At 39.0% G+C, this 22608-nt stretch overlaps 1 protein-coding gene across 1 annotated transcript in view; it reads left to right on the top strand.

Moving 5' to 3' along the window:
* The window catches only part of PTPRZ1 (protein tyrosine phosphatase receptor type Z1), a gene marked incomplete at both ends in the record, with an annotated part of 141493 nt that overhangs the window by 29389 nt on the left and 89496 nt on the right, over positions 1 to 22608 (top strand). Inside the window, one exon of the mRNA XM_080363690.1 lies at positions 12251 to 12316. Within this exon, the coding sequence (XP_080219816.1) occupies positions 12251 to 12316 (66 nt within the window). The remainder of the gene's footprint in view (positions 1 to 12250; positions 12317 to 22608) is intronic.

Below are 22608 nucleotides of genomic sequence, written 5' to 3'. Positions count from 1 at the left end.
AGGCTATCCACAATTCATAACTCTGCATTACTAGGTGTGATATGTCCATCAGGCTTCCTCCCTAGCACGAAGGTAGAAGTGTCTAGATGGCTATAGCACAGAGCATCCTAATTACATGCCCAGGTATTCACACTCTGAATCCAGCTATTGAAGATTTTCCCCATACCATAAAACATTTCTATAAATATCCATAAGAGAAGGGGAGACAGACAGACAGACTTCATAGGCTGCTCATTAATGATGTTAGCCAGGAATTTAGTGCCCTACACCTAGACCAAGGGCAGGTGTCTATTTATCAAGGGCTTTGAGGATTTTCAGCCTGCAATGGGGGTTCAGTGTTAAAATCCCTTTCTAGAACTGATTCTTCATCACTTAAGAGCCTAAACCCCTTAGTTCTGTTGCAGTTGATGTCTAAACCATCAAAGAGTTAAGGCAGGTGAATTCCCAATGTAGGGGTGACTTTGTCAGTCCTGGCGTAAGTTCACAGGTGACTTCAAGTACGTTGAAACCTGCTTACAAGATTTAAGCATTCTCAAACCATTAACTTACAGTACATTTTTAGATAATGTTTTCCTATTTCTAGTTGTCATTAATTGACAGAGCAATTTATTACTTTATTAACTGGCAATAAAAATAATTTAATCTTGGTAGATGAGTCATTGCAATTAACAGAAAAATGTAATAGTTAGGTACATTGTATTTGATTTCTTCACGCTACAGTGTTTAGTCTGTAGTAAAAATTTGCCTCTGAATTATAATGACACTCTCAGGCTTCCTGATTTTCGTTTCAAAGATTTAATTTCTTACTGCTAGAAAGTCACAGTCAATTTGCAGTTGGTTATTGAGTGTTGACAGCTGACAGCTACAATATATGAACTTCCAGTTGTATTGAACTAATCTAAACCTAGCAGGATTGCTGCAGTGAGATTCTTAGTTCAAACTGTGTTATATGCTCTGTGTAGGATTGCGAGTAACAAGAGGTCAGAACCTCCATTTTGTGGTTCAGTGCACAAATTAAGGCTTTTCATGGAGTGCCACCACCACCTGAGACCTGGGAAAAGGCTTTTTTACTGCCTTAGTGAAAGGCTGGATTATATGCGGAAATGGTTATTGCAGCAAGGTGAAGTTTCGTGTTTACAATGATTGATTAAACCATGTATCTGTCATCTTATGGCACTATTATTTCCACATTTTGAGTCAAATGTTGTTCAACTAGATTTATGTCTGCTGACAGAAATCAACAGGAATTAGAACTGTAAGAATATGAACTAACAAAATAATGTGTGTGTGGTTTGTTTGTTTGTTTTTTCTGAAATCACAAAGCTGTATTTTGTTTCCTATTATTGCTATGTAAAATGAGCATAAATTAGGCAGGATGATGAGCAGGAAAGGGATATATGCCTCTACAGTGGTTTTGTGTTCTGTCTGCATTCATGTGGGCTTTATATAGCTTTCCAGGCAGCTATACCTCCCCCCTCCAAGACGAAGACCATATTGATTAAATACAAATGGGCAAGATATGTGACTATATAGATCATGCAAAATATCTGATCAAAACTTCTGAGTCTCCACTTCCAAATATTATTAGTATCTGAATTCAAAATCATCTGTGAAGTTCCAGTTTCATGGGTGATATGGGGGAAGACCAGGATGGTCCTTGTTCTGCCTCATGGACATACATAAAACATGAGACAGAATTTGACCTCAAAACTTTATCAGATGGTAGATGCAGTTTAGATAACAAGGTACTGAAGAGAATAATAAATGAAGTCAAGAAAGGAAATGTGAAGAAGATACAATTTAAATTGGCGTGGCCTTATTTTATTTTGTATTTTCTATATTTATTTATTTTTAAATGTGATGGAGGAAAAAAACCCAAAGTGTTTATATTGCTGTAGTTAGCTACAATAAACAGTCACCTTTAGGAGCAATCATTACACCTTTTGTTTTCAGCAGTTTGCAAAGGCAAAAATATCATTCTATAGAATAATATACCACATTTGTGTGGGTTTGATGAAGCAGAGGACCAGACACTGACCATTTGCTTTCCAAGAGTTGGACCAAGGGTTGGACTTGATGATCTCTGAGGTCTTTTCCAACCTAGTCGATTCTGTGATTTCCAAGAGTAAAACATGCAAGAGTCTGGTATGAGCACTGAGTGCCTGAGTTGTATGGAAATAAAGCTGTGGTGTGGCAGTCTGCTTGCATGATGCAGGAGCTGGCAAAGCAGGGAGGAAAGCCCAACTCATCCACTGCCCTGTGGCGGTACTGTTCTTCCATCAGTTTTCTAAAACCCAGGATTAAATCTGGATTCCTTAAGGAACTTCAAGATATAAAATATCCCCTCCACTTTTCTTTGATAGTTTTATTTTTGTATGACTTCTTTTCCAAAAAAATCATAGGAAATGAAAATGATGTTGTTTCATCTGTTCATACTGACTTATGTTCATGCTGACATAGCAGATTTTTGAATCAACTTCAGAACTGCTATAGCGAAATGATGAGTTATCCCACCAAAAGCAGAGGCCTCACTAATTAAACTTGGTAATGGGATGAAGCTGGAACACAAGAGGTTCCACTTAAATTTGAGAAAAAACTTCTTCTCAGTAAGGGTGACAGACACTGGAACAGGCTGCCCAGGGAGGTTGTGGAGTCTCCTGCTCTGGAGACATTCAAAACCCGCCTGGACATGTTCCTGTGCGACCTCACCTAGGCGTTCCTGTTCCAGCAGGGGGATTGGACTAGATGATCTTTTGAGGTCCCTTCCAATCCCAAACATACTGTGATACTGTGAGTCTGTGTGTCCTTTGTAGCTGTAAGATCTGGATGAGGATTTGGGGAATTCCGGGTTCATCAGACAGCACCTGTCCCCAGAGAAGCAGCCAGCTCCTTTCCCACCACCACCACCTCTGAGCAATGCTCAAAGATCTGCGAAAAACTCTGGTTGAGTGCACTAGAATTTTTTTTCTGAATCTTTGTGACATGTGCTTCTTCCAGTAATTCCTGGTTTTAAGTTATGCCCTAAAGGTTAAATTCCATGTACATTCCAGATATGTCAGGATAAATCTCTGTTAGTATTAAACTGTCCTTAGAGTCAACAGTTATGGTTTGGCCTATTCAACAGTGAGTTTTCTGAAGACTTTTGCAATTTTAAACAGCAGGAGTCAGTCTGAGAAGTGAAACTTAGGTGGAAGACAGACACCCAAGATCAAAGTTACCCAAGTCCTGAAAATGCTGAAAAAGAGTTGCCTGACTTCACAGGTACCTCAGTTCTTAACTTGAAAATCTCCTAAATGCTTAAAATTCCACTTTAGAGTTTTCTGGGAATTTCTCAGTTGCGATAGTGTGGAGCAGCTTACAGAGTATTTCCTATCTGAAGTATGCTTCTAATTTTTAAAAATAGTAATCTTTCAGGCACCCTTTCAAAATTAAACCTTGTCAGAACATGTGAAAGCAAGCACTTGTACTGTTAAGCTCCATGTAAGGTATTACTGGCACTAATTCTCCTTTTCACCGTGTCCTGTTGGCTTGAAAGGTCCATGGAGATCGGGAGATGGGCTCGGTCCTTTCCTCTGCCTGGGGAGATGTGACAATTGCTCCTCAGGAGCACCCAAAAGGCAGCTGCAGCCTGTCTGCAGGAGCAGGAGGAATCGTGCTCCCCTGTGCTCCTGGTGAAGGGAGCCCGAGGGGAGTGGGAGAGGACACCAGGGGCCACGTGAATCTCTAGTGCCACAGGCAGAGAAGCTGGAGAGACGGAAGGAGCACCTTGGTTCCTCACCTCAGTGTGTTTTGAAATACAGTATCATGAATGCATTTAAAAGTAATGGCAATTATTCTGATTATTTTATCTTTGATCTCCCTTACGCAACTATGCGAATAATTCTGCTGTATTCTAGTCAAAATATTTTTTTTAAAAAATAGGCAAACCCATACAGTAAGTGTCTTCATTTTGCCTTTGGCTTGTGTTTTTAGCATGCCAGTGTTTGTCACATTTTTCTCTGTTGTCTTTAGCAATCGTGAGACATTTAGTTTTCTTTTCCAAATTACATGTTTATGTAAACAGTTGCAATAAGGAAAAAAAAAGTGGGATTTGTAACATTATACAATCATAAGGAACTGTGATATGTGTGTACATATGTTTATACAGCCTTTTATGACAAATCCTTGTGGATATACATATATCTGGACATACTTATGCATTTATATAATAAAATTGTTAAGATTTGTCAAAAAATGTTAGGTTGTTTACAAGTTTTTTCATTGTATTGCTTGCATTATGTTCATATATTTTTTTATCAAATAGAGACATTTTATAGATAAGCAGTTGACATCTGGTGTTCATGATGAGCTTTGGAATTTTTCAGTCTTGATGTTGTGAGTGTTGAGCTTCCTTAAGAGAGAAGAATGCTCTTGGTATTTTTTATAAAAGATACATGGCATAATCCCTAGTTTTATATGAATACTGATGGAAAACTATTGAAATAGTTTGCAAAAGAGAAAGTTTCTAACAGCTTGATTTCACTTACCCACTGTGCTAAAAAGCATTTATTTCAGTAAATGTTCCTTTGAGGTGAATTGCATAAGGTCTGTTCTCAAGAGTTTTAGATAGGTGTTATCAAAGCTGTAGAGTTTTACTGATCTATATATGTTAATATTAAGAGGTAGAAAGGCATTGGAGAAACACAGTAAAGATTTTAAAAAACCTTTCTGAAAGCCAGTTCAATATGAACTCTGAGATTTTGGGTACAGCAGTTAAATTTGTTTTATTCCTCATTGCACTTCTGAAATGTCTATCACAATATTTATGGTTTGTTGGAAAGGGAATTGTAAATGTTTTAACTTTAAGTACTAAATATAAGAGGAAAAGCACATGTTCTTCATTCCTAATTGTATTTATTACAGTTCTTGACACGCAATTTTGCTAGAAATCAGAATCATAAAAGTTCCTTTGCGAAATACCCAGAACATTGAAGAGGATAATGCAATTAAAGTTACCATTAATATTCATGTTTAAACAAAGTCCAGTTCTGTTCAACTCTTATCTCTTTCCTACTTCTCTGGTGTTGCTAACAGAGAAGGAAATTCATTTTGAAATGCAATACCTATAGTTTCACTGACCTGATTGAATTTTTGTTTGTTTATAGAATCATTTCAGTTGGAGGAGACCCTCAGAATCATTGAGTCCAAGCACAACCTAACCTAATTCTAGCACTAAACCATGTCCCTAATAACGCCTTTTAAACACCTGCAGGGATGGTGACTCCACCACTTCCCTGGGCAGCCTGTTCCAACACCTGACAACCCTTTCCAGGAATAATTTTTTCCTGATATCCAAACTAAACCTCCCCTGGTGCAACTTGAGGCCATTTCCTCTTGTACAATCACTTGCTACCTGGGAGAAGAGACCAACACCCTCCATGCTACAACCTCCTTCCAGGTAGTTGTAGAGAGCAATAAGGTCTCCCCTTATATCTGATCTGGATTTATTTTTTATTTATATGATTCCATGAATTTACATGTGTTGCGTTAAAAGACTATCTGAGTATGGGGAAAGGAATCTGGGTAGCAGCAGAGTTGTATAAAAGTGTGTCCTAGGAATCACTCCTAGGTACCTGCTTTTTTGAATAGCAGTTCCAATTTCTATCTTGAACACCAGTTTGCCTCATTTTGTACCTAGAACAATGGTGTAAAATCCTTGAGGAGATTACAGTCCTCTTAGGTTCCTTCTGATTTTGGCTTTGGAAATCTAAAATCCATTGAATATATTCAGCAGCAAACCAGTCATTTAGCTTTTCTGGGTTACCTAGCTCTGTAGATTCCTAAGTTCTTGAGATATCTTTGTGTTTAGCCCAAGAGTTTCACAGGGAGTGAATTTCACTCACCTGTGCATGTTCAGAAATAGCCATTCTGGAAAGACAAGCACGACTTGCCCACCTCAAACCTACACTGTCAGCTTGGTTTCAGTGAGCAGACACTTGAATGCTACCAGAGAAGCCTTAAAACTTACTATAGCCAATGCTTCAACTAACTGCTAATGGCCACGTAGGAAGCTGAAGTCTATCAGACTGTTTTGCTTTATCTCTGGATGATGTCTAGGTGCACAAGATCACCAATGGAAGGAGACATAACATTTCCTACTACTTTTCCTGCAGTCACAGTGAAGGTGGAAGTGGGTTACTTGGGCAGATTGGATCGCACCTCGTGGTATCCTGCAATCCCTTCAACTTTGCACTGGATGCTTAGGAATTTCAGGGGCCCTGTAAGCCCCAGACATGTAAAATTCCAAATGGGTAGAACATAAATTGGTCAAACTGGAGTCCTTATTACTTTTGCATATGAAAATGCACTGAAAAATTATGATTAAATGTGCTTTATAAACCTTAGCTCATACCATAGGGATTATCCTTTTAATTCATGGCACTATTCACTGTAAAGTTGTGACAGGTTAAGTAAGCAGAGTGCCTATTAATACTCTCATGCTTAATGATAACTGCTTAACTGCTTTTAAATGAAACCAATCCATCTTTTTCATATTTTTATTTTAGATCTAAACACAGTTTGTGTTAGTAAATACACATGACAATTGTCAAATTGTAAGAGGAGTTTTGTTTCGGCTTTATATTTAGTGCAGGGAAAGTCTCACTTTTTCAGTCTGTATCAGAATGAGCAGCCTACACTCAACATAACGAAAGGAACTGACTCTCTTTATAGATAGCCGAACATGCACTGATGCCTAAAATAAGTCTACACAGAAGGAACTGTGGGTAAAAAAAGATGTTAAAATTTCTCTAAGGCTATGAGAATTCTCAGACCCATATTGACAAAAGATTTAGACACCTGGGCTTTCAGGGAGAAGGAATAGATAGAGTTGTAGAGGTGGGCTATTAAAGCATTTTGGTGGCTTTAAAGGATTTTGCAAATGCCATTACAAAACTAAATAAATCCATAAGAGAGACCTTGCTGAGACAAATGTAGATCATTCTCTCAAAGGGATTTTTAGATAGTTCCTTTCAGTTAAAACTTCAAGACAGCATGAAAGTTGTGCTCTGGATCTTTTCCTCTGTCAGTATAAATCAAGAATTATTTCAGTTGAGGCAATGAAGCTACACCATCATAAGATGGATGAAAGGTATAGAAGTGGGTCCTTTGACCTTCCTGTCAATGGAAGGAGCTAGAATAAGGAAATTGTAATTGTTGAAGAAGCACTCCATTTATCATCAGAACTGATTTTGCAGTTTTAGCTGTGTTCAAGCTTCTGTGTTTACTTTCAGAAGTGGAACCTGCATCATAACAGTCTTTTTTATCTCTTTAGTTGTATTCTTTTCATATTTAAAAAGCACTGAGCATTTATTTAGCTATTCACATGTAGCTCTTTTTTTAATTTATTATTATGCTGGTTCTGCAGCTTGTCTTCCTATCCTTGACTTTTTTTGCAGTAAATTTGGTGTCCCACTTCTTAACCACCAGCTATATACGAGTTTTCTTTCAGCTGCCCTGTATAACCACTGTTCTTATCATAACGTTTCACTTTGTTCTACAAGTTCTAATTCTTCTTCAATGAAGATATTTGTGTTTTAATCAAAAATCAAAATGTGTTGAAGTGTATAGAAGTGCTGATGAAGAGTAGATAGTAGATCAAGCAGGGCATAAAGACTGAGCTACTTTACTCAATTTGAATGAGCAGCATCCAAGACATTCACATTTGGACATGAACTGATGCATGTCAATAACCTTCAGTGGCCTGAGTTAGTTTATGTGTTGGAAAATCTGAACATGGGTAACTAGCCCTTTGTCCTTTTAAACAGTTTGCTGAGTGTCTGTCCAAGCACAATATGTTTTTGATTAAAAAATTTTAAACTGCTTTGCTAGTTCAAGCCACTGGTCTGATAACTTCTCTCTGAACAAATGTCTTGTCAAGTGTATAAAAGTAGGGCAAATATGCAATGATAATTTCCCAGTATAATCTTCCAGTTTCATCAGTGGACTTAGTGAGCCAAAAGTGGTGTCACTGTGTTGAAGAGCTGTTTTGGGATTTTGCCTTCCCAGACTTTTCAAGTTTTTTCCAAACTTTTGTAAACTTCTGGTGTTCACAGCTTCCAGTTTCTGCAGTGTCAGTAATACAAGTGTACATAGCAGAGATCTCATGGGACACAATTTGTTTAAAACAAGAAATTTTGTACTTCTTGGAGAGAAAATTATCACAAAATTTCAGTGATTGCATCCCAAGAGTTCTGCCCTTCCTTGGCCTAAGAATGACAGCTTGAATTATGCCCATGTAAATTGAAATTCCTATTGGTTCTAACATCAATACAGCCTTTATCTCCATGACTGTAATGCATTGCCATTATCCACTTACACTAGATGAATACTATGACTTAGAGTCTGCCCTTTTTGCTCCCAAATTAGATTTTGGGGCAGGAGGAAGATGTTGAGCGAGACAGGAGGAAAGTATCTTTCCAGAACCCAAACCTTGTTGACAATCTCAATGCATTGTTAAGAGCACCTACCCCCACTGTATACACAGAACAGAACATTTGTAGAAAATCTCACAAATGTAGACACAACCTGTTACCTAAATGTGTCCCAGTTCCCATAAATAAATTAGTCTCATGTCAGAATCTTGCAAACGCTGGCTCTGCTGGAGCTGCAGCTCAGAAGTCCAGCCTGAGCAGAGGTGAAACCAAAGAGAGGTTGTCCTTTTGTCCTCTTGAGTCTAGCAGCTGATATCTCTTGACACCAAGGCAAAAAGGACAGGCATGAAGGGCTGGTAAAATTACAGCAGCCTGGTATAAATTACAGTGGCAGATTACGCCTGAGCTTGTATCCTGCATAGCAAAGCAGCATGTTGAGTACAGCATTCCTCAAATGTACTTTGTGACTCGGGCACTGTCCTCAGAATACCCTTTTTGTTGAGGCTTAGGAGAGGCATCTCTGGTGAATGCTTTGGGGCTTATTGCCTCAGCATCTCTGGGTTTTTTGGGGGGAAAAATCCTCTCAGAGCTTTAAGGTCCTATTTCCAGTTCTCTGACTCATTATCCTGGCACAGAGTGCCAAATTGAGAGGGTCTCTTTCACAGGCATTTCTTTCTGTTAATCTTTAGAGCTATTCATTTTTTACCTCTACATATGAATAAATACACATGGAGTAACTGAATGTTTCAATCACAGTGGTAAATCAAAAGCAACTCAACTGAGGCCAGTAAGCACAAAAGGAATATCAGACTCGTGTCAGGAGGAAGAAAACCTGGCTATTTATACTTTCTAAATGGAAAAAAATATCTGGAAGACCTTATCACTCCCAGTACTGTGCTTTAACCAGCAACCCATGTTCTCTGTTTGCCCCTATGACTGAACATGGGACCAGGTCAGCCACAAATCAGTCAGCTCTTCCCCTCGTGAGCAGGGGAGCATTTGCCACCATTATTCCTGCCTTGATGGGCCTCGGGTGCTGGGATGTGCACTGTTTTGGACAGAATATAAAAAGAAACAAGTCTTACAGCCTCAAACAGGAAACTTTGGTTTTGAAGGAGGGTAGAAAAAAGGAACAAAAAGCATTTAATGATACCTTGCACGTCTCCTTGACAGGCACAGAAAGATAACCATAAAACTGTTTAAAACATGATCCTGCAACTGAGTTGCCTTGTTCTATGAATAAATCAACAATCTGTCGAAACATGTTCAACAGCTTCCTGGAAGCAGAAGAGAACATTAAGGATTTTTTGCTTCATAAAGCAGCATCTCAAGCAGCAAAATTCAAACTATTTTGGGCACTGGCTGGGGACGTCAGTCAGTGTCACAGGAGTCATGCTGACTGTCAAGCTGATCAAGCGCAAATATCAATATCACAGACTTACGTATAAAACCACAAATTCAACATCAGTTTTGCCTTCCCTTTTGTGAAAATATTCTCCTTATTACTATATTAATTTAAATTAAATGCAAGGAATTTAAATACACTATGTAAGCAAAAGCGCCTGCTGTCATATACCGTAGGCAAAAGGGATGTCAGTTTGTTAATTCAAAATAAAATAAATAAAAATTAAAATAATTTCCCTCCAGCAGGTCTCTGTGCAGTTAGCTGGTCAACACTGGCAGTTTGCACAGCAATGTTTTAGAGAACACATTGTTCTGTTTTGCCAGGGCAGTTTGCACAAGTAGCTGGAGGAAAGAATTTCTGCATTCACTGGTCCTCGTACACGCACGCATGCTCTGACACCTATGCTAGCTGTGATTCTTCACTCGCTTCCTTCCCTGAATGAAATTTGCTTTCCTTCCCCAATTTTGCTGCATATTTATAGTAGAAAGAGGCAAGACCGCTGACAATCCCTGCAGATGTGAGAAGGCGCTGGCTGTGAGTGTGCTGTGAAGGGGCCGTGGGAGCACAATAGGTGAATAGCAGAGGAAAGGAGGTGTATGAACTCCTAAGGTCTCCTGGCATTTATAAAGACTTTCCATAAGATTTACTGGGTCTATAAGTGTGTAATGCACCAAAAAAGTGAACCTTGCCTCTTTTTTTCTTGTTCATTGAAGCTATCACTCCTTGTCCATCAGACCTCCATGTGGAATTTAAAAAGTGGTGGGACACTCTCACGCCCAAACCCTGCTTATTTAGCATATGAATGCTCAACTGATTGTTTGGAGTAACAATTAGGAGGACAATAGATAAAGGAGGAAACTGGAGACTGCAACTAACACCTGTGAATCAGAACTTAAACAGCTTTCTTTTACATAATTAATTAAAGAAGCAAGCACAATGCACATTGACTTGAAAATTTAGTCCAATGACAATGCTGGTGCATGTAAATCCCTTTTCAGTGCAATTACTTACATGTAAGGTTTGATCTTTTTGTAAAAATCTTAGTCATGAGTGAATGTTGCGAAGTGTTGCAAGGGTTGGTTTTGTTTGATGGGGAGGGAGAAAGGGAAGAGAAAAACATTTAAGGGCAATCACAATTTCATGGAGGAAACAGAAGTCCTGATGGAGTTATTAAAATGTATGGACTTAAGATACATGGCAGAAAGTCGTTGTAATACACAGAACATTTCTAACCTTGCAAATAGCAATTATGATTTAACATCCTGTAATCAGCACTACTTACTTCTCTACATTAAAGAAATGAATGCTGTGAAACTGTTCCGCTAAATTGTATTTATTGCAGAATGTGAGCAGAATTCTATGGCGCTTTCTCAAGAAAGCAATCCATATGTGTGTTCAATGTGCTCATATGCAATTAGTTCTTAAATAGATTATATTGTGTTTCTCTAGAGCAGTATTTAATGAAGCTAGTTAACATTATGACTCTCAAAATGAGAGTCTCAGAAACCCTGTATCTGCAATTTACATATATGAATAAGTATTAGGGGGCATGGTCTTCTATTTGCACACATCAGTAATGATGCTAGAGTTGTACTGGCATAAAAAGGATAGTGGTGAAGGTTATGCAGTAGTCAGAATAAATCAATGAGTATTTATACAGGTAGATATGTGTCTGTAAAGACATATGATGTCATTAAAACATATCTAATATCTAGCCTTCTCTCTGTATAAAGTTTATGGATATACAAGTAACTTAACATGCTTCAGCTGTAATGTTGCCTATGATAGTACCCAGTGAAATGACATTTTAGAATATTGTGCTCACTGTCTTTAAGTGGTATCAGTAGTATGAAGTTGGAGAAAATCTTTAAAGTCCTGACCACACTGAAGCAAAAGTTTAACTCACATTGACTTCCAAATAATCTAGATTGGGTCTTTCTAAAAGGACAGCACAGAAGATGGTTTCTTCAAGGGGGAGTTGTGTTAATTTTAAAAAGGAAAGCATGGGTGTGATGAAAAATTGAAAGGAAGAAAGAAAGGGAAATTATGGAAAATAAAAAACTGGGTGGGACATAGAGAAAATAGACATAGAAAATAAAGAAAGAAAACTGAGTGGAATAAAGTTTGGGGAGAATAAACCATAAATCCTACCAGTGCAGATATGTCTTAAGTTAAAACTTGAATAACGAATTACATTCAGATAAACTGAAAAGCACTTCTGTTCGCTTTGTTAGTCCTTTTGTGCTACAGTGTTGATGGTATTTATATTCTGTTTAACCAGTACTTACCATTCAAGGTCCACAATAAGGACACAGTAAATAATTAATCAGTAATCAAAACAGTGATTATCTTGTTGGAGGGGAGTGTGCCATCTACACTTCATATTCCTTTAGACCTCTGGGTTTTTTATTGTAAATTCATTCTTATTTTGCAGATTTGGTGTATGGATACTATAGACAACAGCGGAAACTGATTGAAGAGATTGATTGGTCATACACAGGTAAGCAAAACTGTCTACTGAAGAACTTACTTCACTTCGTTATTTTCGTGTTAGTTATAATTTTAAGAACCTATTATGTCTGTATACCACTTTTCATATGCTTACACAATTACTGAAATAAGAAATTCAGAAATTAAGTCTGAAAAATTTCAAGAACATTACAACAGGAGAGACTGTTTTCATTTCCTACATCTGTTACTTTCTGAAAGAAAAAGTCCTCATCCTTAAAACCTTAATACTAAGATCTGACTAACTTGATGATGGCTGGGCCAATAAATTGTTAGGTATTCTTTTATCATCTGAATATTACTGTTCTGGCAAGTTTAGAAAGCAGACAGAAAGGCTGAGACAAGGCAGAGCATGTTATGTGGGTAAGAACATATCCATTCACTGCGCCTGAACTTCTGCACTTTGCTTCTGAGCACCTGAGCATCCTCTCCAGCTCTCACCCTGACTCTCCTGAAAAATCAGTCTTTTGAGCATTCTCATTTGCGTAAGTAAAAAAGGTATACCCTTAAATTCTGCACGACCTTTGCCTCATCACAGAAGGACTATGGAAAATTCACAATTTCCCTCCTAGGTTTTTCTGTAAAAGTCAGAAGAATTATTACTTTCAGTAATATTGAAAAGGCAATTTTGTCGTAAATTATAGTTATATTTTACCCAGAATGTAAGAAGTGACTTCCTGAGGATGTGCATAGTGTCTTACACTTCAAAAAACACTAGTTTACAAAAAGAAATAAGGACTGTCAAATTTCAGTGTTTCATGTATTTCATTCAAAATATATTCCTGTAGTTAAAGAAAGTTATACCATTCTTTTTCTTTCTCTCACTCGCTTTCTCATTTTTGAGACAGTTTTTATCTTTCAGGGTAAAACATATCTAGCAAGTTTTGAGTCTAGAGAGAATTGAAACAGGCTAGTCATAAACCCCTCAAAATGAGATTTATAATGAAAACTCTGCAAAATCCAAGCATAAGATCAATCAATACAATATTTCATGTTCAAAATCCATCCATTTTTCAATATTGCAGTTAGGGGAATGCAGGGATAAGCCTCCAGGATTACAGGTGACCAGAAGGCAATTTATGAGTTTACTTTAAAGAATAGCGAATGGGTTTTGCATCAGATATTGGAGTATTTCCCTACCCTGCACAGAGCACCCACCCGCTGTACAGCTCTTGCAGCAGCCACAGGTCACATTTGCTGAATGTTTTGGATGGCAAAACAGCACAGACTCTTCGAGCTGGGGGATCCAGACCTGTTGGTTCTCTCTCTTAACATGTGAAATACCTTCATGTGGTCAGCTCATGTGCTCTGTCCTAGTTAGCAAAGCCTTTCTCCCTGTCCAGACCTATGTAGTCAGATGCATAAGGTGGCCAGATGAGAAGAGCACTGCTCAGTAGCATGTGCCTTGCCTGGCAGCACCCTGGTGCAATAGCCTGCTGCTCCTGCATCCTCCTGCTCCTGCGTCCTCCTGTTCCTGCTGCCTCGCCAGCTCCTCTGCCACGCGTGCTCTGTCTCCCCCCGCACTCATGACACAGCTGTCTCCACGCGTGATCAGACATGGATTTTTTAAATCTTTTTGGGGGTGCTGCATGTAAATCAGGTTCTCAGTGTCTCAGGATGGCAGCTGTATCAGAGCTGTGTTGTGTGTAGTGCTTTCCTGAAATACAATGGAATTCGTTCAGAGCATGAAAGGAATACACAAGTTTAGCTTTTGTTTAAAACAACAGTCTTCTGAATGTGAACAAAAATTACAAATTTTAACATTGTGTGTTGGAGGCACAGCAGTCTAGAGGCTGAGACAGACAGATTTATATCTCATTCATTTATTAAAATTTATTTGTTTATTCTAACCTCATGATTTTATTCCTGGGGCAAACAATATCATGTTCCATATGTCTAACTGCTATACCTAGCTCAGACTAATGGTTTTGAGGCACAGACTAACATGCACATTTCTGAATAGATGACCTGTGCTTTGTCAGTTCATCTTTCCTCACAGTTATCTTTTTCTGTCTTGCAACCTTCTCACTGAAAGACCTGAAAAATTAGCCTCCATGTGCCAATGAAGTGTTAGCAGTGTGCCTTGGAATCCTGGAACCATAGAGTTTAATTCACCGTAACTAAGAAAATTCTGACTGCCTTGGTAAACTAATCAGAGTTTGAGCAGATGTCATTCTCTATATCAAATGAGAAATTTCAGATACATTAGCCACAGTGGATCAGTACACTCTTTTACTGGGATGGTGCTGTGAGATGAAAATAAAATGGAACTAGAGAAATAACTTGAATTTACCTGCTGAAATAATGTAATTTCTGAAGCTGAGGATTCATAATAAAGCAGTTTCACATACTGTAAGCTGTGTGACTCATCACTGGATTTTGGCTCTTGGATAAATGTCTAATGAAGGCATAAATGTTACTGGAAACATTTTGTAGTGTTTCCAAGGGCTCTGCTTTAAGCCATAGACAAATCCTGCGTTTGCAGCCATTAATTTATTTTTTCGTGTCCTGACTTCGCATGTATTTGCGTAAACAAATACAGTGTTAAAGAAGTGGAAAGTGCAAGCATGCATTACAGATGCATCCAGTTTTTTCAGGAATAAGTGGTTCCTGAAGCTAGTTTACTAGTAAAATTATTTTAGCAGCCATTCATTGTATTTTTCATTAAAACAGTGACAGAAAAAAAAATTTTATGACATCATGAGTGTTTTTAAATTATGTCATATACTAAAAGTGAATACAACCATGTTTTTGTAGAAAAAACAAATGTACAGGGAAAGTTCATTTCCTCAATTCAATTACATACTAATTAATGACCAAAGATCATTTAGACATTATCTAGCTACACCACTAAGGTTAAGCAATCTCATTTCAAACCATAAAGCGAGCAATATGAGCTTCAATTATTTCTTTATCATACAGATGAAAGATTAATTTTTATTGATGCTTGCTTTATCTGCATTGATTTTGTCAGAAGGAATTATGTAATGCCGTTTTCTGGTTGTTATTTTGTTTTGTTTTTAAAATTACTATTTCATAGTAGTCTCTGAAAACTCCATGTCTGAATGTTCACGTGTAGAATTATCAAATGATCCTACAATGGATATTTTTCTTTTTCCAATGACATTTCTTTCTGTCGAGGTTTTCACTCTTGGGATTGGGGTCCTGGTTCACAACAAACATGTTACGTGGTTTAGGGGCAAAACCAGACTGAACTCTGCTAAAGGCAAGAAATTATAGACAGCATTCCAGGAATTACAAAAGCTGGGGGTTTTAAAAATTGAATTTACTATGTAAATGAAACCACAACCAGTTCAGTGTTTTTTGTCTCATCATTCAGGGGTATTAAATTCAGTTTGTGCTGTCATTCATTATGTGATATGCTGATACACAGTTGCCTTATAAATACTGGCAACTCTGATCTTGAGCAAAGAGTGATTTTATTATAAACTGTTTGGTCTCTGGGTATTCAAAGGACAATTTTGTTGTTTGCAAGCAGAATGTGGATCATATTTCATTTTTCTCTGGGAGGAAGGATGATGAATCACAGAATCACAGAATAATTTATGTTTGAAGGGGCCCTTGGAGATCATCTGATCCCAATGCCCTGCTCAAAGTGGAGCGAGCTTCAAAGCTGAAGCAGGTTGTTCAGACCTTGTCCAGCAGAGTCTTGAAAATCTCTGACGAGGGAGGTGCCGCAGCCTGGGCGGTGTGTTCCACTGTCATGTTGAAGATTTGTTTTCATTTGCCCAACTGCAATTTCACTTACTGCAACTTGTGACCATGGCCTCTTGGGAGCAGGGCAGGGAGAGGCAGAGGCGCAGGGTCTGGCTCCTCTCCGTTGCAGGGCAGGGCGGAGTGTGACAGAGGAGCCATTTTGTGACACAAATCCTGACATTCGGGCTGTCTGGGAGAACAGAAGGCACCCTGAGGAGCCTGCTGGACATGAGATCTGGGAGCTGCCTGCTGAACCGACTGATTAATGACAGTTCTGGGCCCCTCAGTGCAAGAAGGACAGGGAACTGCTGGAGAGAGTCCAGCGCAGGGCAACAAAGATGATTAAGGGAGTGGAGCATCTCCCGTATGAGGAAACACTGAGGGAGCCTCTCTTTAGCTTGGAGGAGACTGAGAGGTGACCTCATTAATGTTTATAAATATGTAAAGGTGAGTGTCAAGAGGATGGAGCCAGTCTCTTCTCATGACAACCAGTGGTAAGACAAGGGGTAATGTGTTCAAGCTGGAACACAGGAGGTTCCTCTTAAATTTGTGAAGAAACTTCTCAGTGAGGGTGACAGAGCACTGGAACAGGCTGCCCAGGGCGGGTGTGGAGTCTCCTTCTCTGGAGACATTCAAAACCCACCTGGATGCCTTCCTGTGTGACCTCATCTAGGTGTTCCTGCTCCAGCAGGGGGATTGGGCTAGATGCTCTTTCGAGGTCCCTTCCAATCTCTAACATTCTGTGATTCTACCGGACCAAACCAAAATGTCTCCAGGAAAGCCCTGGCCAAAAGCTGATGAAACCTTTTGCCTTCACTGGATGGATAAAACCGTGCTCTGGACAGATGATGCATACCATATTAAGTTCACATTTTTCCTTGCTAGCTGATGACCATGGCAGTATCAGCAAAACTTTGTGAGAAGGTCTGGTCTTTCTATTACCTTCTGTGAAATAACTCATTTTGTGTTTTATATTCACCAAGTATAATCATGACTGATGTGCTGTGTCTGTTGTGAGTAATAAAGAAAAGCCTGTACTCTTGGGCCCTGTGGGTTCCTTCTGTAAAGGCTGCAGCATAAGAAACCAAGTAACATGCATTCTTTTATTAACTTATGTAACAACAGCTCTGCAGAGGATCTTTTCTTTTTTACTAGACCTTATGTTTCAGGGGCTGTCATCCCTTTTCTTGTATGATAGCTCATTACATGTATTTAGGACTCCCAGATCACACAGTCACTCATGGTTCCAGTGTTTTGTCATAAATTCGCAGGCTCATTAATTAAAAAGCCTACGACATTATTATGGTTTGGGGAAGGCTGATGATTCAGCCACAGAAATTACAGTGTTATGCATCTGTTCACATCAAAGAGACAAGGTATCCTCGAGTGGGAAGCTATTGCTGGCACCTCTGGCCATAGAGAAATCCCTTTTAAGATATTGCGGTGTACTGAATCAACACTACAAAGTATGTTATTCGACACAAATAAGATGTCTATTCAATAGATTTGCGATCACACTTTTGAATACATATGAAGTGATACGGTTCAGAGGAGCCTGTTTCAAACATCCATTCTTTTCAAGTAGGGAAGCTGATCTTTGAGCAGTAGATGGCTGCTAGCAGCAAAGTGGAATTTATTTAGCTTTGATTCAGCCAATATTTGTGAGATAAACTGACTGGAAAACTGTTATGAAAAGGAGGTAAGAGGATTGGACCCCATATTCAAGGACCTTGCAAAGTTGGATACTTGTAGCACAGGTATAAAGGACCACATGTTGATATTCATATTTAGCTCCTCAGTGGTAAAATTATAGCATTTTTATGTCAATAAAATTTTAAGTTGTCTGTTTGCCCGAGTTTCCTGATGAGGAACTCTGATAAGAGCTTTTAATTCCACCATTTCACTCCTTAAATGCTATAAGCAGAGGAAACAGCTGGGTCATTTCCAGAAAATGCACAGCATCTCATTCTGAGCATCAGCTAGATTATTAAAACACAGGAGGGTTCATTTCTGAAGTATAGAAATCAAAGCGTGAGGTATTTGCATAGTGTGGCACTGCTGTTTTGATAAGGTCTGGCCAGGGGTCAGAAAGATGTAGAGACTACCCCATTAAGTAAATGTGTTTGGAAATTAAATGCCTTTTAGGAGTGCTGTCTTTGGGAATACACCAAAGTAAAATGAAAAAAGCAGATTGTGGATATCTCACAGTAGACTGCACCCTCTGGTTAAGCCTCTTTGCCCTTCAAAATGATCATAAAAGTATCCTCATGTATATACTACTGAATGATTTCTCATTTTCAAGTGCATTCAATCTGTGCTGCAGTGGGAAGGATATGGTCTTGAGGACTACTTGCTTACAAAATGCACAGTTCATTACTTTGAGATCATCATCCCCTCCACATCAGTATGATTTGTGGATTTGTGAAGTTTAGAGCCCAGCGAATAATTCTCTCATTGCTTATGTTTACAGAAGGCCTTGGTTTACCCACCTGCTACAGCCTATCTGTTTAGGATTTTCTTATGAACATTTTTACTTAAAGGCTATTCCACTGTATTTATAACAGTTTGTGGGTTTTTTTTTTTTCCTAATCCCATTAATCTCAGGATGCACAGTTTGCTAATGTACTGGAATAAGGGCAATGACTGTGCAACGTATTCACAAATTCTAAGCCATTCACAGCCTTGCTGTAACTCCTAAATTCAATAGAAAACAAACCCTTCTAGATAGTTTATCCATGGGTCAGTAAGGGTTAAAGCAGTCCTCCAAAAGGTAATGTTAGACAAGTCTGCATGGCTGGGAGCAGGAAAGAGAAGGAAGATGAAGGGGAAGAGAATGAGGGGGCAGGAGCAGCGTGGCCTCCCCCTTTGACAGCAGAAAGCTCTCAGGTAAGCTCAGATGTCCCTGGAGCCACAACCACTGCAAGCTCAGTGAAGGATGTGTGCTTGGTATTTTTCAGGTGTTCCTGACTTAGTTAAGCAGAGCATGGGAGCGGCAGCACATACTGTTTCAGTTTCTAAATTTTGAATGCTAAGTGACTGCAAATTACTGTAAATGAACTTAAACCTCCTCTTCATGTTGTACTTTGGAATCCCGTTTCCTGTTTTTATAATGTGACTTTTTTCCCGCAAAATAATAATTCTTCCAAAACTTTTGAAATTGAGAAATGAAGAAAACCCATCAGCTCTTTTTTTTTTCAGATGAATCAGCATTTGATGAAAAAAAAAAAAAATCCTGACTTTCTAAAATTACCTTGTAGAAATGGCACTTCCAGTTCCATAGGTCTGCCCCTGCCATGTGTAAAGAATGTCACCTTCTCATGCCAGAGGTAAAAATATGCTGCTATTTATCTTCAGCTGCATGTTGGAGCCAGCTCAGTTCATAGCTTTGTAGCTGGACTCCGAGCTCTCTTGCGAGCATTAGCGTGGTCATAGCATTTCTTTCTACCTGCTGACTTACACGTAGGCCAGGAGGTTGTGTGGGTGTCAGCAAAAGCTAGTTCGGTCTGCAAGTTTGCTGTTAAGTGGTACTAATTCATGACAAGGAGGCTAAATTATCAAGGGGCAGAAATCATTTTTATTTGTACACAGGATACTTTCTGTCAAGAGTTTCTGAGGGGTAATATGTGGTATTTATTTTATACACTTGGCTTAGATACAGCATCATTACAGGCACATTAGCACAGCTCTAAGAAACCTGGATCAAACAGGATTGTTTTGCAGCTTATTATTTACAATGGGGAGATCCATTCTACAAAGTTTTCCCAAGTGTGTCTGTGCCTGGTTTCTCTACCAGGGTAGCAAGCTTTCAACACCACCCTGAAGATATAGTGGGCATGTTGAAAAGCTGCTTATAATACATCCCAAACAAAGTATATGATTCCAAATTAAGGCTCTGTGCCCCTGGACTTGTCCTTCAGTTTCACAGCCTTTCTTCCCTTTGCCTTCCTTCTACGATTGTGGTGCATATGAAGCCACTCTTCTGCATTCAAAGTCACCCCTTCTTGTGGAGAAAGTCCGGCTGAAAGCTGTCAAAGTCTATAAATGTTAATTTGCAGCAGTCCACAGGAAAATGGCTGTGTCACTGTACATCTGTGAGATATATCAGCTGAACTGTTCCCTCCATTATTTGATTGCCAGAATTGCAGAAGTCCAGTTCTGAGCATCTCTGTCCGCTGTGAAGGATGCACGAAGTCCCTTTTGTGAAAAGCCAGGTCAGGGCATCTAGCTGCATAAATATTTAACTAGTTCTTGCTATGCTTCAATAATTGTGCTTGGAACAAACTCCATATTCATCCTGTGGTGGCCTCTTTCTGCTCTCTTCCATGAGCTTTCTTTATGAGAAATTAAACTATAACCTGAACTGATATTTCCTGGCTCCTATTTTAGGAGCCACAGAAACAATTGATTGGCTTCTTCCATCCTTTATCATAGATGTTGCATGCAGAGCTAAGCTGTTTTTCCCTTGAATGTGATGTTGCTCTGTGGGTGAACTTTGTCTGATGGAAACTGTGTTAACCAGAGATATTTTTAAAAGGCAGTTACAAAAATGAAAATATTAAAAACAGAAAGGCAAAGAGAGGGACAATGTGTTGAATGCTGGAAAAGAGGAAGAAGAATAATTTATTTGTAAGGACTTGGAAGTTTGTTTTCAAACTTCTGGTGTTTCCCTAGCTGTGTAAGGAATCAGCTCAGGGCTTGGGTGCATGGTCCTAGACTGACAATTGTTTTTATTAAGTTAATGGGAAAAACAAGCACACAACAACAAAAAACCCACCTTGTATTACCCTGCCTGAGTAACTGAAAGGGAAAAACTGAAAAAAATACTGTTACTAGAGTATTGCCGCGGGTTTAGATTGCGGGGTGACAATAAAACCCTGGCAGATGTATTGTTAACCTCCTCTCCCCCACCATTTCCCCCTTTTGCCCCTCCCTCTCCCCCCTTCCCACTAAGGACAGGCGATCGGGAGGGAAAGAAGGACAGAGAGAAGAGAGTTGGAAAAATTAAAAATGTTTTACTAATGCTACTAATAAGAATAGAGAAAATAATACAAAACATACAAAACCAATCTTGAAAGTCTCAGCAACTGTAGAGCCGGCACCCGAAGTCCTGGATTGGACTCTGCAGCCAACCAGAGCTGGATTCAGTCTCTCACTAGGTCTCAGTTTGCAGGGACAACTAGCAAGATCCTCTCCTAATGTCGGCCATAAGGAAAAAATGGGGCGAGATCCTCGTGATCTCCCACTTTTATATGAAGTATTCAGGTGCATGGAATGTTATACACAGTTGGTCAGTTTCTTGGTCACTTGTTTCTCGTTGTCCCTCTGGTGAGATGTCCATCCATGTTTATCAATAAGTTTGCATTCCATTGCTAGGTTTACCAAAACATGTATCTGGTTCTCCAGGAAAATGCAGCTAATATGAAAGCTTTAGCTGACAGGCAAAATTCACTAAAAGAGAAACTTGCTTTTAAACAAAACTAGGACAAGTATTTAAGAATACTGGGTAAATGGTTCATAAATACTTATTTTCCTATTTCAGAATATAGTGGATTTTCTGCCTCCTTGTACATGTTCTGAACATTTCTTACATGTGCACTACAGTATGATCAACCTTTTTTTTTCAGCTATATTTTTTCTGTTGGTTTTCAGGAAAGCAAATATTTATGGCTGGAGTGCTGGTCAGGGAAAACTTCTAAGTATGGAGAGGGGCTTTTTTATTATTATTGAAACACATCCTTATGAAAGCTAGCTTTACAGTAGGGCTCTGGTATGTGTGAACAGAGCTCTCTAAATAGGAGCCCTAGCACATTAAATCTTTAATTTGTATTTTACCTGCTTTTGAAGTATCCAGAACAGATTGAAGGTGAACAGCACAAACAGGCAATAGACAATACATAACATGTTTTCTTGAGGAGGAGACACATACTTGAACTAGTGCAAGCATTCGTTTTCTTCAGCTTTAAGTACCCAACTTCAAACAAATTAAGTACATTATCATCACTCATTTTTACCAACAGATGTAACTACCAGGAGGAGATCTGTACATCTGCCAGTCCTAATGTGACCATACCATGTGTACCTGATTGAAATTAAAACAATACTCATTCTCCTCTGCATGAAAGGAGCTGATGAGAATCTGTTGCAGTGGCTTGATCAAACATCTGAAGTTCCATTTGAAGTCATTTCTTTCGTCCAGAGAAGCTGCAAAGCATGTCCTAAAAAGAGCTTTTCTGGGTGGCTTCTGCTTCTTCTTGCTCCATCCCTTTACCTCACTTCCTACCCATTCCATTTGATACTTTTTGTCATATTGGCTTATTTCCTCTCTTATGGCGTAGCTATGTCTTGTTTCACAGAATCACAGAATACCAGGGATCAGAAGGGACCTCAAAAGATCATCTAGTCCAATTTCCCTGCCAGAGCAGGAACAGTCAAATGAGGTTACACAGGAAGGCGTCCAGGCGGGTTTTGAATGTCTCCAGAGTAGGAGACTCCACAACCCCCCTGGGCAGCCTGTTCCACTGCTCTGTCACTCTCACTGTGAAGAAGTTTCTTCTCAAATTTAAGTGG

The sequence above is a fragment of the Nesoenas mayeri genome, assembly GCF_963082525.1.
Source record: "Nesoenas mayeri genome assembly, chromosome: 1".
NCBI lineage: Eukaryota > Metazoa > Chordata > Aves > Columbiformes > Columbidae > Nesoenas > Nesoenas mayeri.
Note: the sequence above shows the minus strand (reverse complement) of the source record. Positions and strands in the feature narration are given on the sequence as shown.